This window comes from Zingiber officinale, chromosome 1B, assembly GCF_018446385.1.
Source record: "Zingiber officinale cultivar Zhangliang chromosome 1B, Zo_v1.1, whole genome shotgun sequence".
Lineage (NCBI taxonomy): Eukaryota > Viridiplantae > Streptophyta > Magnoliopsida > Zingiberales > Zingiberaceae > Zingiber > Zingiber officinale.
In genome coordinates this window covers 54,429,779-54,444,363 of record NC_055986.1, presented here as the reverse complement: position 1 = coordinate 54,444,363, position 14,585 = coordinate 54,429,779, and the positions used below count along the sequence as shown (strand labels likewise).

At 36.0% G+C, this 14,585-nt stretch overlaps 1 protein-coding gene across 1 annotated transcript; it reads right to left on the bottom strand.

Annotated features, from left to right (window-relative positions):
- Nucleotides 1-7,194: 7,194 nt before the first annotated feature.
- On the bottom strand, nucleotides 7,195-12,856 carry LOC121967100 (DNA repair protein recA homolog 3, mitochondrial-like). Its single transcript, XM_042517131.1, has 8 exons — nucleotides 12,568-12,856; nucleotides 11,510-11,567; nucleotides 10,896-11,113; nucleotides 10,130-10,217; nucleotides 9,834-10,006; nucleotides 9,159-9,305; nucleotides 8,350-8,484; nucleotides 7,195-7,848 (listed from the first exon to the last, which is right to left on the bottom strand). The coding sequence occupies exons 1-8, from the start codon at nucleotides 12,619-12,621 to the stop codon at nucleotides 7,462-7,464; spliced, it is 1,260 nt and encodes a 419-aa protein (XP_042373065.1). The 5' UTR covers nucleotides 12,622-12,856; the 3' UTR covers nucleotides 7,195-7,461.
- Between the last annotated feature and the right edge of the window lie 1,729 nt (nucleotides 12,857-14,585).

Here is a 14,585-nt window from a genome sequence, read left to right as displayed (position 1 = left end):
TTGTACAAAATTTTTGTACAGTGGAACCTCTAGGCTTTTCGAGTAGCAACCAACAGATATCCCCTTCATGTAGTCGTCGAGTTTCCTAAAACCCCTGTAATGAATTGCAAACATGATCAGTGACTCCTGTAACTACACACCAGGTACCGGTAGATAACAACACTAAACATGTTTCGACAACTAATGAATAAGATACACCTACATTGTTCTCGTTTCTACGAGGACAATTCGTCAAATGAGCCATCATCTTGAGGATATGATCCCTTACTGGTGTCCCCTCAGTCATGGTGGTCGTCATTAAGTTTCTCATGGCCTCTTGCCTGGTAGCCTGATTCTGGTGTCTGAAGAGTTCCTTGAGATTGAGCATCATGTCATAGGCAGTGGGTAAGGCATGATGCTGATGTTGCAGCACATTTGACATAGAAGCCAAAATGTAACACCACACCATCTTATCTGTCTTCACCCATTTCCTATGTCTCTCTATCTCCTCTTCACTAGAATCCCTATCAAGCACGCTAGGACAGACCTCAAGAGATACGAACTTGTATCCTTCAGCAGGTAAGACAATGTCCAAGTTTGCTTCCAATCAATGTAATTGGGACCAGTAAGTTTGTTTTCTTTCAATATAACAGCAAGAGGATTGAAAGTCATTTGAAATCCTAATATTCATAAAATATTTGGTCAAAACTTTAGAATTTAAAATAATATTGATTCCTCAAACAATATCATTTAAATTTACCAATACCTCAAAGCACCGTGAATTTTGTATGCCATGATAGTGTGGACGTATACAAATTCAAACATTTGTAAGAGGGGGTTTTACCCATTAATTTTATTATCTTGTCATCCTAATTTTATGACAAATAAAATTAATAGTTGATTTTTCTTCGGTCACACAAATAATAGCAGTGACTCCGATGGGGAGGATACTATTAAATGCGCCTAAGTGTATACCATTACTTGATACTTAGTCCATTAAATAGGATTGTACCCCTTCAGATGGAGAAGATCACACAAACCTGAATAATTTCCTATAATCATCCATAAAGGAAGTTTGATCTAATGATCCGCAAACAAACTCATCTGATGTGGAGGAAGGCACTCAGAGCTAACGCGTAAGTTTGAATGCATCACTTACAAACCAGTAATGGAGACCGTGAAATTTAAATAATTCCTCTCCCACTTAGTTATTTAAAAATGAGGAATTTTAACATGCACACACACAGCACTTATAAACAACATAAAAGACAATAAATATGAAAAATAATTTTCCAACTATTATGACATCATCCATAGTTGTCCTCCGTGTGCCACCAACCCTAGCCGCCACCAGCCGGTCATGTCGTCGCATCTATCTTGCTTTCTTTTCCGCTGGTCCTCAAATAGCACCACGCCTCGCAAGGATACGATCCGCGACAAAATAAAATTTTACATTTATCGATCCTATATTCTACTAGGGAATGTACATGTAATCTAGATCGAACAGAATGTAAAATCCTAAAACTAATACATCTCCTGCTGTATTTAATAATTATAATCATGCACACACATAAAATGCTCTCGATATGCCCAAGGGTCCAATCACACACCAACACAATAGGGTCATAATAGTTGGAACTAGGATGCCTGCAACCACAGAGTTAATCTATTTGCACATCCTACTATTATCCTGCCTAAATTTATGTATGAAAAGTACATAATTTAACTGAAAACCAAACACACAGAGGTAGAAAACTCGCTCTGATACCAGTTGTTGGATGCTACTTGGAATACCGTTCTATTTCCCCGGTATAAAAATTTGTACAATTACAGAACTTTTCCTAGCGATCCATGTGCTCTTCAGAAGTTAAACTTGGATTGGAAACAAAACTTAACATTTTTACTCCAAGTTCGTTCTACAAAGTTAAACTTAGATTGGAAACGAAACTTCACATTTTTACTCCAAGTTCAACCCTTGTGCTCTTCAGAAGTTAAACCATATTACAGAAGTTGATTAAATATCTATTTCAAGGATTGGCTTCCAGGTCGTTGGCGAGGCACTAGGCCTTCTTGGTTATGGGATCATCCACTACTTCCTAGACAAAGCCTTTCAAAGAAATTGAATATTTAAACTTCTCACAGTAACCTTAGGTTTAACTACAGAGACCTCAATCAAAGCACAAGATCGAAACACAAAATTGAAGCACAAAAATGAAAACACAAAATCGCTAGCCTCTTGTGTTGGTATTTCATGATCCATACAAAGAAAAACTAAACTAGTTCATGGCGGAAACAATTAACTAGTTATACATTTCTTTGTAACTTAAAGACCTCTTGATCTTCTGCTGTATTTCTCTCCTCCTCTTGGACGTCGTGTGGGCGACGATCTACCAAGATGAAATCCACCCGAACCTTCTTCTTTGCCTACAAGTTTCGGCTACCCAAAGAATGCCAAAATAAGAAACTTCCTTCTCTTCTTCTTCCCTTCCAAGCAAACCGCCCACAAGAAGATGGAGCTTGATGTGCCACCGGCCTTAAGAGAAGAAAACAAAGGGAGAAGAGAAAAGAGAAGGGACGGCCACCAAGGAAAAGAGAAGAGGGAACTTTTTGTTGTGTCTCACCACAAGGCACCATCTACCTCTCTTTTATAATCCTTGGTGAATGCTAAAAAGGAAAGTTTTAACCATAATTAAAACTTCCTTTTAATTCCAATCATGGCAAAAAAAGAAATTTTAATAATAATTAAAATCTCTCTATTTTAAATTTCCTATTGTGATGGCTAAGGAAAGTTTAAAAATTAAACTTCTCTTCTAAATCATGGTTACAAATAAGGAAAGTTTTATCAAAATTAAAATCTCTCTTTTTAAACCAATATAGATGGCAACAAAAAAGGAAAGATTTTAAATTTTAAAACTATGTGGATGGCTTCAAAAAGGGAAAGATTTTAAAATTAAAATATCTCTTTTAATTCTTTGTAGATTGCTATAAAAGGAAAGATTTTAACAAAAATTAAAATCTCTTTTATTTCTTTAGCGGTCGGCCCCTTGCTTGGTCACCAAGCAAGGCTTGGCCGGCCACATCTTGGACACCAAGATGGGCTTGGCCGGCCCCTTGCTTGGGCACCAAGCAAGGATGTGGTCGACCCCTAGCTTGGATAAGAAGCTGAGCTTTGAGTGGATAAAAAGGTTTTTAATAAGAGGCTACAGCAGGGACCTAGAGGAGGAATTGGTTTTGGCCTCCTGATGGACTTGAGCTTCCTGTGTTCGACCCGAACATCCAACTCAAGTTCATCAATAATAACTCATACTACTAAAGAGTCATTATTGAACTGCCGCACCAATCTCATATTACATTATGGGACCCTTCTTATCTTGAGTACATTAGTCTCCCTGTGTTAAAGATATCGAATATCCATTAATTAAATGAGTTACTGACAACTCACTTAATTAATATTTAGCTCCAAGAGTAGTACCACTCAACTTCATTATCATGTCGGACTAAGTCCACCTACAGGATTTACATGATAATCCTTATGAGCTCCTTAAGGGGACACCATCAACTTAGATAACTAGGACACAGTTTCCTTTTATAATCAACAACACACCATATAAATAATATTATTTTTCAACTTATTGGACCTATTGATTTAACGAATAAATCTCACCCATTGATAAATTAAAGAAATAAATACTAAGTATATGTGCTTGTTATTATATCGGGATTAAGAGTACGCACATCCATAATAATAGAGGTTATGTTCTTTTATGCAGTCAGTATAAAAAGAAACAACCTCAAATGGTCCTGCTCAATACACACATAGTGTACTAGTGTAATTTTATAGTCAAGACAAACTAATACCAAATTACACTACAATCATTTCAATGGTTTGTCCCAATCCATCTTGGTTGTGAGCTACTATTTATAATTTATAAGGAACTGATAACATGATCTTCTGTGTGACACCACACTCCATATTATCTACAATATAAATTAAATGGACAACTGCATTTAACTAAATGTAGACATTTGACCAATGTGATTCTTATTACAAAATAAATGTTCATACAAAAAGTTACATTTTTAGTATACATCCTAACAGTAATTACACACAATTTTACATATGAGATACACCCTTCAAAGTGCCCCCATATATAGTGTGCTACTACCTTAAGATGCCCTAACAATGATTAAATCAAAGTCTGGATCCTATAATTGTCTAGGATGGAAAACTCTTACTCCTTGAGCTTCTAGAACAGTAGATCAAGTCATTCAATGTATCCTCTGAGTATATAAATTAGATCATAGTTAATCTCCTCCCTTAGCTCATTCTGTCGCATGTCGAAACGGGTCATTATGTATATCATTCTCGACATCTAGAATTGAAAATAATAATATCAGTACAAAATCAACAACTAATAATAAAATCGGTTCATTTCAATTCACATATAAACCAATGCACAGAATAATTAACCAAATAAGAAAAATAAATTTTCTTTGTTTGAGGAGCTCCAGTTGACTAACACACTAGGATCATCGATTGGGAAACCGGATCTTAAGTCCCTTGTCCTCATTAGAACTAGTCTAATTAGGATGTTCAATTATTGTTTAAACTAAATTCATTTAAATCTAATCCTGACTTATTGATTAAACCAAGGCTAAACTAATTATCCAAATTAGATTTAGTCGAGTCTGATTGAATCTAACTAATATGGTTAAGAAATTAATGATTTGAATCCCGGATCTAAAAAAATTATTCTAATCTAGCTAAATCAACTAATAATTTGGCTGGACCAATCTTACTTGGTTCAAATGAATCAAAATGGTTCATTTACCTTTGAAAATTGTCACATGAGATCTTTGTTCTTACGTTTTTTTTAAAATCAACTAAAACTCAAGTTCGTCTTCCTTCTTTTCTTCTCTTCCGCCCTCGCCCACACCTTTTTCTGTCGTCCATCGACAACAATTGATGCTGCCGACTTTCCTCTATTGTTATGCAGTCACCAGCCATGGGAGGTAACCATGACTCAATCACGGTCCTCGTGAGGATCACTCATGACCCATCGCCGACTCAGAAGAAACTGCGACACACAGTCACGATTTCCTTGGCTGCGCATAATGAGCCATCTGCAAGGGTCCGCGAGGGCGCCGCCGTCTTTTCCTCCATGGCTACTAGTGGCAGATCGCGACAAAGTCACGATTTTGCCTGACAAAGGCAAATGCTACGGAGACAAACTCACTTATAATGCTCCTTGCAGACAATCAAGAGAAGATCTTGTGTTCTTCGTGTGCAATCGGTGACGATAACTTGTGATCTTCGGACTTGTTGTCAGAAGAACTATGATAGAACAAATTAAACAACCCTTCATCTTCTCACTTTTTTTCTCTTATGATGAACCTCTAATTAAACTTGGAGGAAGAGGAAGCGGAATGAGTGTTCTCCTCTTCTCAACGTGCCACGTCCAACCGAAGAAGCCTCAAAATTCCAGCCAGAATCAACATAAAATGAAAAATGGTGATTATAAACCACAAAGCCAATTGTGCTGCCATTTGTATTCATGTTCTTTACTTTTTTTTTTTTTTTTTTGCTAATCCTGTTTGATTGATCTTGATAAATTCATAGCAAGAGTAAAGAGTTGCACTTGCAACTTAGGAGTTATTCACCCACCCCTCTAACTATCTAGTCCTCATCCTTTGTTGATTGACTGGTCATTCAAAAAATTATGAAAGTTGGATCCAATACTACTATTCATACTTGACTCAAAAAGATTCTCAAATGGCTAATTATCTCCTTGTTGACTGATTAAGTCAATTAATTGATTAGAACTCGAACAAAAATATTATGTTCCTTAGAACTCTGATTCCAATTGACTGGAAGATTGTTCTAAACAATTTGCACCATTCAAATTACAACTCAACATCACTTCTAAATTACAAAGCTTCAAAGGATACCCTCACCCTAACCATTACTTAGATTATCCTATCCCAATGCATCGTCTATCCAAAATACACACTATCTACCCAAAGATTATTTAAAAAATCATCCTAAATTATTAAAAAAAATATTTAACCCCCACTTACTACTAGGGATGACAATTTCACCCGAATTCGATGGAGGATCCGACATCCGACCTGAATGGAGGAGGGTATGGAGGGACTATCAATACCCGATACCCGATTAAATAATATATATACATATATTAAAGAAAATTTTCTTTTTCTAAAATCAACTTACTATTTTTGTTGATATTAGGAGGAGACTATATAGACGTTTAATCTATTTTTTTAATTATATATATATATTTTTTAACAGGTTGTTAATTTTAATATATTTTTGTTGAATGATAATAGTTGGATAAAAAGAAGAAAAATTATAACTATAGAAGATATCCGATCATTTAATGGGTATGGATATACCCATCGAAGATCCTATACCCGATGGGTATGAGGACGGAGGATATAAAATCCGATCCGAACCCGACCCATTTCCATCCCTATTTACTACTATATAAAAATTTTCAAATTGTATGTTCGGGATAATAATAAAGCGATAAAATATCTTCTCAATTTCTAAGCATCTAAAAATCGAATCTCAACTTCAATAAATTAACAGATAAATTTTTTTTAATAGACGATTAAACTAAAAATGTTGAACTTATAAAATGTCCGGTCAATTTATTCTAATGACCGATAAAATTTTTTTAATGAAACTATATTGATCATCTAGATATCTTATGTCAACTAAAAAAAATCAAATCACATGAATAAATTAGAAATCATACACTTCCGTTACTACGACCATAAAATAACCTTTACATTTTAACCTAATCATTTTAATGTTGTGATTGGAAAAAAAAAAACTTCCACCAGGCAAAATCCAACAAGAGGCACTGCAACAAACTGAATATATACTTTTCAACATGCTGGAAAACCCAACAAAAAGTACTTTGCACTATTTCCAAAATTAAACTCAGATAAACTACTGGAGGCAGGGTGAAATACCTACATCTATTTCAAATTAACTTTGCACTATTTTCCAATATTTACACCAATTATGTTCATAAAGAACAGTTACAACAGCTCTCGTGTTCCATACAACAGTCAAAATAATGCACCGTGCAAAGCACAATTCTCTTTCAGAAATTCCAAACATGTTCAACCATTTCCTCATACTTTTTAAAACTAATATTAATATACAAGAGAAAAGAAAAACAAAAATAAGGAACATAAACATGAGTTGTCAAAGAAATGGAAAATACATAATTGGTCATTACGTAATCTCAAAGACAGATCAACTTGCTAGATAACCCTTTCAGGGCCAATATATCTTTGGAAGTTTTTGAGAACTAAATGCTCAACAATTCTTTACAAAGGACGGTAGAGGTACGTGACATGTCCCCACAAATCCTGGTTTTACTAAAATGCCTATCTTTCTGATTGGGCAATAAAGCTTACCATGGCATCAAACTATATAACAATGAGACATCAAGCATCAACAACAATTTCCTCATCAGTTGTATCAGAGGTGACCTCTTCCGACTCCTCCCTATTTTGAGTGTTGATGTCAGGATCAACCTTCTTGACAGCCTCATCGTGCAAAATCTTCTGTCGCAGCTTTGTAATTAGGTCTTCCCTATCTGCTTCATTCTCCAACAGATGGTGTTTAATAGCATCTTTTCCTCTGAAGTTTTGTCCATTGAAACCATACATAGACAGACCACTTTTGGTAACAAAGTTGTGCTTCAGTCCTAGTTCAAGTAACTCGGACTCACGGCGGATCCCCTTGCCGAACTCAAGCTCAAATTCAGCTGTTCTAAATGGAGGGGCATGCTTATTCTTCACTATCTTCACGGAGACTTTGCGCCCAATAATCTGCAAAAGGCAACCATGTCAGCAACTACATTTGTGAAAGTTGCAAATCAAAATATGCTTCATGCAGGGGTCCATTGATTTATGCAAAACGTGATAACGCTCATGCTAAGCGCCCCATCGCCAGCCCCACGGTGAGATGATGGTAAGATGAAGGGAGGTAAATCAGGTACTGAGCAACCTCTTAAATGGGAGGGTTATTTGCTGCAACCGTGACTCGAATTGCCAATTGATGTGAGTCTACCACTTTGGTACCAACTCAACTACGCTCTGGGGGCATGCAGGGTCCATTGATGAATCAATACCAAAGGTTTCTCATACTGGGATCAATAAGTTATATCACCTACAACCAAGTGTGTCCATGAAATGAAATTTCAAGCATATAAGAAAACCAAGAAAAGCTCTGTTCAGAGCCAGTTCAAAGTTAAATGATCATAGACATACAGACTACTGCAAAAAAATAAAAATTAAAAAAAAAAATTGTATTACTTTAATTGTATTTACCTCCTTGTCTTTTTCGACAAAGCCAATCTGTTTGATGTTCAGGCGAACAGATGCGTAAAATTTCAAGGCATTGCCACCCGAGGTAACTTCTTGTGTTACTCCAAACCCACCAAATGTGCTCATCTTTGCTCTAATCTGCAGTGGCAAGGATACAGATAAATAGGCCATATAAGAAAGTATAATCCAGACGTAGAGACTTGATGCAATGAATCACAAATCTCACTGGAAATAATATTCCTTTTCTCACACATCAAAGAAGAAATAGAAAACCAATGTCATTTCCAACCACAATTAAGGAAAACTGGTTTTGCATAGAAAAAATGGTTTCAACAGGTGGCAACAAAATTTTGGCGTCTTCAATTCCTAGATTTTGCAAATGCTACTCTGAAGGTTTGACCACTGTTGATGTTGAATTGCAGTACATGATCAAACTTTGAATTAATTCTCATAACTATGCCTCCAAAATTAGAGCTAAAAATCTCAACACAACTGAACAAGTCTGTAATCATCTTTTCAATTCAAAGTTGGTCTGGCATTCAGGTGATTTTGAATGCTATAGATTATAGCATGCCAGCAGCAAATTATATTAATACACCCCATAGTCCCGTTGCTATTTACCAACACAACTGGGAAAAAAAATATTTTTGATAGTGCACACATTTATTGATAGAATCTGCAATTCAAGAAAAAACACCAATATGTTGATGGAATAGAGGGTTAAAAAGTTTCTTAAAGGCTACCACAAAAGAAACATTTGTGAGATCAATCAAAGGAGCTTAATTTGAACATGTCAATTCACAAACAAATACCTGATTAACAAACAACAAAATTGCCTGTGACCGTGACAACGAATGACTCAACTTGCGCAGAGCTTGGCTCATCAACCTTGCTTGGAGGGCCACATGAGCATCTCCCATCTCGCCGTCAAGTTCAGCTTTGGGCACAAGGGCAGCCACCTAAAATCAGAAAGAAGGTTAAAGGAAAAGGATATCAGGTACGGTATGAGTGATTCAGTTTCAAAAAATATTATATATTTCATTAAGTGCATTTTCAGTAGCTTACATATTTCAATAAAAATAATGCATGTGTACAAAATATTTGCCCAAAAATATGATCAAATGTCATAGAAATTGAGTAGATTATGGTACAAGAATAGTTTGGAACCAAATGAACTAGATCTAAAATTAATAAAAGCATAAAACACAGCTTAATTTGATCCTTGAAAACCATTTTTACCACCAAGGATGGGGCAAGTTACAAATTTTCTAATACCATCTGAAACAAAACTGTCAATTCTGACCACAGAGAGGTATTTAATGTGAACAATGAATCTAAGGATAATTAATTGAATGAAAGAACTCAAGGTTGACAATCAAAAATAAGTAGAAGCAGATGCAGAATCCACCGCCTATAAGTTCAGAGGGTAAAAGAAATATTCCTAAAGGGATACAATACAAAAGCACATCTCAAAGACTTCTACTTACACTGTCCACAACCACAACATCAACTGAACCACTCCTAATAAGAGTGTCAACAAGACTAAGTGCCTGCTCACCACAATCTGGCTGTGACAATAGCAAATTATGAGTATTTACACCAATAGCCTTTGCCATTGCCGGATCGAGAGCATGCTCTGCATCTATGAAAGCACAGTACCCTGTAAATCATACAAATTAGTGAATACAATAGAGGAAATCATAAGATGAAATACATAATGGCATGGCATGGGATACAATTCTTACAAACACTATTGATAGAATAATTAACCAAACAAAATTACCTCCATTCTTCTGAGATTCTGCAATTACATGAAGGGCTAGTGTTGTTTTTCCCGAAGCCTCTGGACCATATATCTCCACAACACGCCCCTGCAGAGAAAAAAAAATTGATGGAAAAATTAATAATCCACCTGAAAGTTAAAGCAGAAACTTAAGTGTCATTAATTGAATAATTAATAAGAAGTGTGTTTGCATGTTCCATACATAAAAGTTTTTGCAAGTTTGATGCATTAATTTCCTCACATAATCAGAGACTAATCAGTTATCTTCAAATTAGATGAAAGAAAAATATTTTGATGTTAACATGACATCAAAATTTCCAGCTATTATAGCGATACAAGCATGGATAATAATAATATGCATACCAAGATGTACCACCAGGCAAGAATAAATTAATGGAAAACTATGCAGTATAAAGTATGTGAAGAACAAGTAAGTTATAAGTAGTTAGTGAACCAGTATGTACTGTATGTGGAATTCGACATTTACACCAATATCCAAACATGACATTCAAAGCTTTGCCACAGCAAAAAGATGATTTCTTACATAGAAAAGCAAGAAAAGCAAAGATTATAAAGTAATTGCACCAACAAGATACTCATTAAGTCAAAAACAACACACAGGCAAAAACTTGTAGTCCACTTCTTCTATTATTACAACAGCGATTAGTGAAGATGCTAGCAATTATCCAATACACCTAATCTAATGACTCAGCTAACAGTTGGAAAATTTGGGTGACAAAATTGTTTCACAAATATGAATAAATACCTTAGGCAGACCACCAATTCCCAGTGCCATATCCAACAAAAAAGATCCTGTAGATATAACAGGAACTTCACTAGGAGCATGAGAACGACCAAGCCACATGATTGAGCCCTTCCCAAATGAAGCTGTAATCTGATCCAATGCTTGCTGTAAAGCCAAGTCTTTCTTAGACTGGTTTTCTTTGCCACAGTCAGATACATCTAACTTGGACTTTTTTTTAGCTAAAATGGAAATCATTGTGAATTAGGACTAACCAAATAAATATCAATAATCTTCAGCTCATAGACTAAAACTATAAGAATGGATTACAACCAAGGAGGTCTTTGATTCTAAGCATGTCAAGCTTTTAGGCATTGAAGGGAAAAAGAATGAACACAAGAGTCACAACTAAAGCAACAAACAAGAACCTAAAGTGCGTGTTCAACAAAGAAAAAGTCAAAGATAAGGATTTTAAAAATCATTATTCATGCAATAAGACCCTCTGAAGCTAAGATGGATGGAATTTGGAATATCACTTGCAAGAACAATAGCTTTTATACTAATGAACACATATTATTGCGGCGTATACTGGCATACAAGAACATATTCAAATTTAGAAACATTGAAAGCTAACTAACCTTGAGAGGAAAATTTGCAAAATTGGAAAGAAGATGCTCCAGTTCCATCTCCATGTATCTGCAAGTACAAACATTCTTAGGCATCAGTTAAGATAAAAAGATTGAGAAACACAACAAGATGGATGGACCAGTCTAGGTTATTTTAGTATATATGAATAATCTTTTGATTGGCATTTCTTAAAAACAAGACAGTTCTATTTTGACCTCCTAACCATGAACTATTTTTCCTTGAACCAACTATGCTACACTGTCAACTCTTCTCCTTACTGTGGGACTGAGAACTAAATATAATCTCACATGTTAACTATGCCAATTTCCATGTCTGCAGATTCAGCATTAATTCACGAAAATTTGTCACAGATCAAACACATGATTTTGACTTGGCATGTTATAAATAATTTTTTGTGACATATCTAGTTAGTCTCACATACGTGGTTATATGATAGTGAACAAGATTTATATGCCTTAATAGGTGAACCATATCATTAACTTGAACCTACGCATTTTCAATCACTGATCGAGTCTATCAAGTTAATATATCTAATCTCCTACACATGGTGAGAAGCATTCTAATTGGAAAGTGTCGCTTTTGGTGGACAAGTTACCATTCCACCACTCATTAGGAACTATTTCCTGTTACAAGGAGTGGGACTTGATGGTAGTATCATGACATCCTAATTTAGCCTCATATGGTATGTTGTCCAATGAAAGGGATTACTTGGTGGTTGGCTCTACAGGTGGATTAACTGTTGCATGCCCTGATATGCAAATTCCAACATAACTCACTCTCATGCAAACTAGTGCTGCTAAAAGTAGCCAAGCTAGGAACACTTGGTGAAAACCAAGATTTTTTTTCCATGCTTCTCTTTGTGTTGGAATTTGCTCTATAAAGTCATCGTTACTAGAAATGAATGCTTTAGGTGCAGACGTATATCAGAAATAAAGCAAGATTGACACTTAACAAAAAAAAGGGAGGGCTTCAAGGTGCAAAATCAAGCCTTGATAGTTTTACGCTCTAAAATATAAAGAGAAGCGATTGTTTGGATAAGGAAAAGGACCTCTAATGCGCATAGCGTTCGCCTTAAAGAAGCGTGACGGAGAAGCCTCGCCATGGCTCTCGAACACTGAAAGGCCTTGTTCCCCGATCGCCAGAGTAGGCTTAGGGTTGCTCACCTCTTTTGGCGATTGCAGAAGAAGGCATGGAATGGAAGCGGGAAGTGCACGCAGAGATCATTAGGGTTTGATTTGGCGTATGTCTCAGAAATCGCAGGGCCAGCCGGCTTATGCTACAAAAGAAGTGGCCGTTACAATTAAAACGGTATATGTTAGACGATAAATTCGGTACCTCATGGAATTTCGAAAATGTCACTTCTCCTGGGGAAAAAATCCCAATTAAGGCCCATTCTTTCTAAACTTCTAATACGACTCTTAACCATCAAAACTTTTATGTGAGTGAAGGTGCGAGCGACTGCTAGAGTTGAACATGTATGAGCAATTCGCACAACGCGGTTAGAGGTGAAATAATATTTTTTTTACTAAATATCAAGTATAATTATTATTGACGTGCCCAGCAATTTCTACCAGTGCGTGCGAATGCAAGCCATACCGTAAGCGGACAATCCATAAAGCGCAATGTTCTCTTGACGAGATCCGAAAAAAAATAAGGGATGGAGAACCATTCCTTTGGATACATCCCTCAAAGATTATTAAACTCAAAAGTACATGGATTCATAAGTACACCAACTCAAAAGTACGTAAACTTGAAAATCGCATAAACTCATAAACACACGAACTTAAAAGTATATAGGCTAAAAAATACATGGATTTGAAAGTGTGAATTCAGAAGCATAAGAATTGGGAACATCTTCGAAGCAATTTGATAGGCTGACTCTTTATAGATAATGACGCTTACACTAACACTATGTGAATTGTCAAAATACGTAGGTTATCATCCCTGTATCTTTAACCATAAAGATACTAATAGATACGATAGGGCGGCCGTTATAATAAATTTAACTTTTTGCAACGCCTCATGAATTGTACACAGTTATGATGAACTATTAGTAATAATTTTTATCACGCACCCAATTAAATGCGCTGTGGATAATATTATGTTTATATAAACGACGACGACATGTAAAAAATGTATTATTAATATACTTTTTACAATATAGAGTATGCTGTTATAATTTAATATTAATGATTTGTAAAATATATTAATCACCATGTATAAAAAATTTATATTTTTAATAGATATTATTTACAATGTGAAAGAAAAAAACACGGTTAATAATGTTTAAAAATTTAGAAGATATTAAATACCTAACCCCTTTATAGACTTTGGCCGAATCCATTCAGCCAAAACCATCTCGCTGAATGCCAAAACGCTCCACCGAACCCCTCTCTATTGAACATCTCCGCCCAACCCCTCTCCGACGAACCCCTCTCCACTAATCTCCACTGCAAAAGTCCTCTTTGCCAAGTCCTCTCTATCAAATCCTAGGATTTCGTCAACGAGGTGCTTCACATCCCTCACCGTTGCAGGCGAGTCTTCGAAATTCCAACAACCTCCATACCCTGCATTTGCTCAATCCCGATACTCGCCCTATTGATCTAACCAAGAAGCTGTCACACGCCTCCGTCTATATTGAAGTGGCACCATCTGAGTCAAATCCCTACATTGCTCGCTTTCCCGCAGATAGCTCTTCCTTATTGAAAAGTATTAATTTCCCCCTTACTGTATGGAGTTGGATCTCACTTGCCAAACATTTTTATCAAGTACAAGATCGCGGCGGAGATTGTCAATAGTAATGTTCTCCAACTTTTCTTTCCCTTTTCTTCGTTTAGTGAAGACGCTACTCATTAGAGATTTAATCTATTACCATGTGCAGAGGCCCTTCAACTTGTGGTATCTTAGTGCAGGGCCAAAGCTAATTAGGTTGTCGATCTATGCGAGAAAGGTGACTCCATCAAAGAGTATGTATGCTTTCCAGTTTAGCGCTGTGTTTTTCACTCAGTTAATGTGATAACTGTTAGGATCTCTTCGTACGGCTAGAGAGGGGGGGTGTGAATAGCC

What these genes read in the sequence shown, in the direction of transcription:
- LOC121967100 (XM_042517131.1), bottom strand. Translation starts at nt 12,621, where the DNA reads ATGGCGAGGCTTCTCCGTCACGCTTCTTTAAGGCGAACGCTATGCGCA. An exon ending in GAATTGGTGGTCTGCCTAAG is followed by an intron (nt 10,218 to 10,895) that starts GTATTTATTCAT and finishes TTTTCTCTGCAG; the next exon opens with GGGCGTGTTGTGGAGATATA. An exon ending in AGAATCTCAGAAGAATGGAG is followed by an intron (nt 10,007 to 10,129) that starts GTAATTTTGTTT and finishes TATGATTTACAG; the next exon opens with GGTACTGTGCTTTCATAGAT.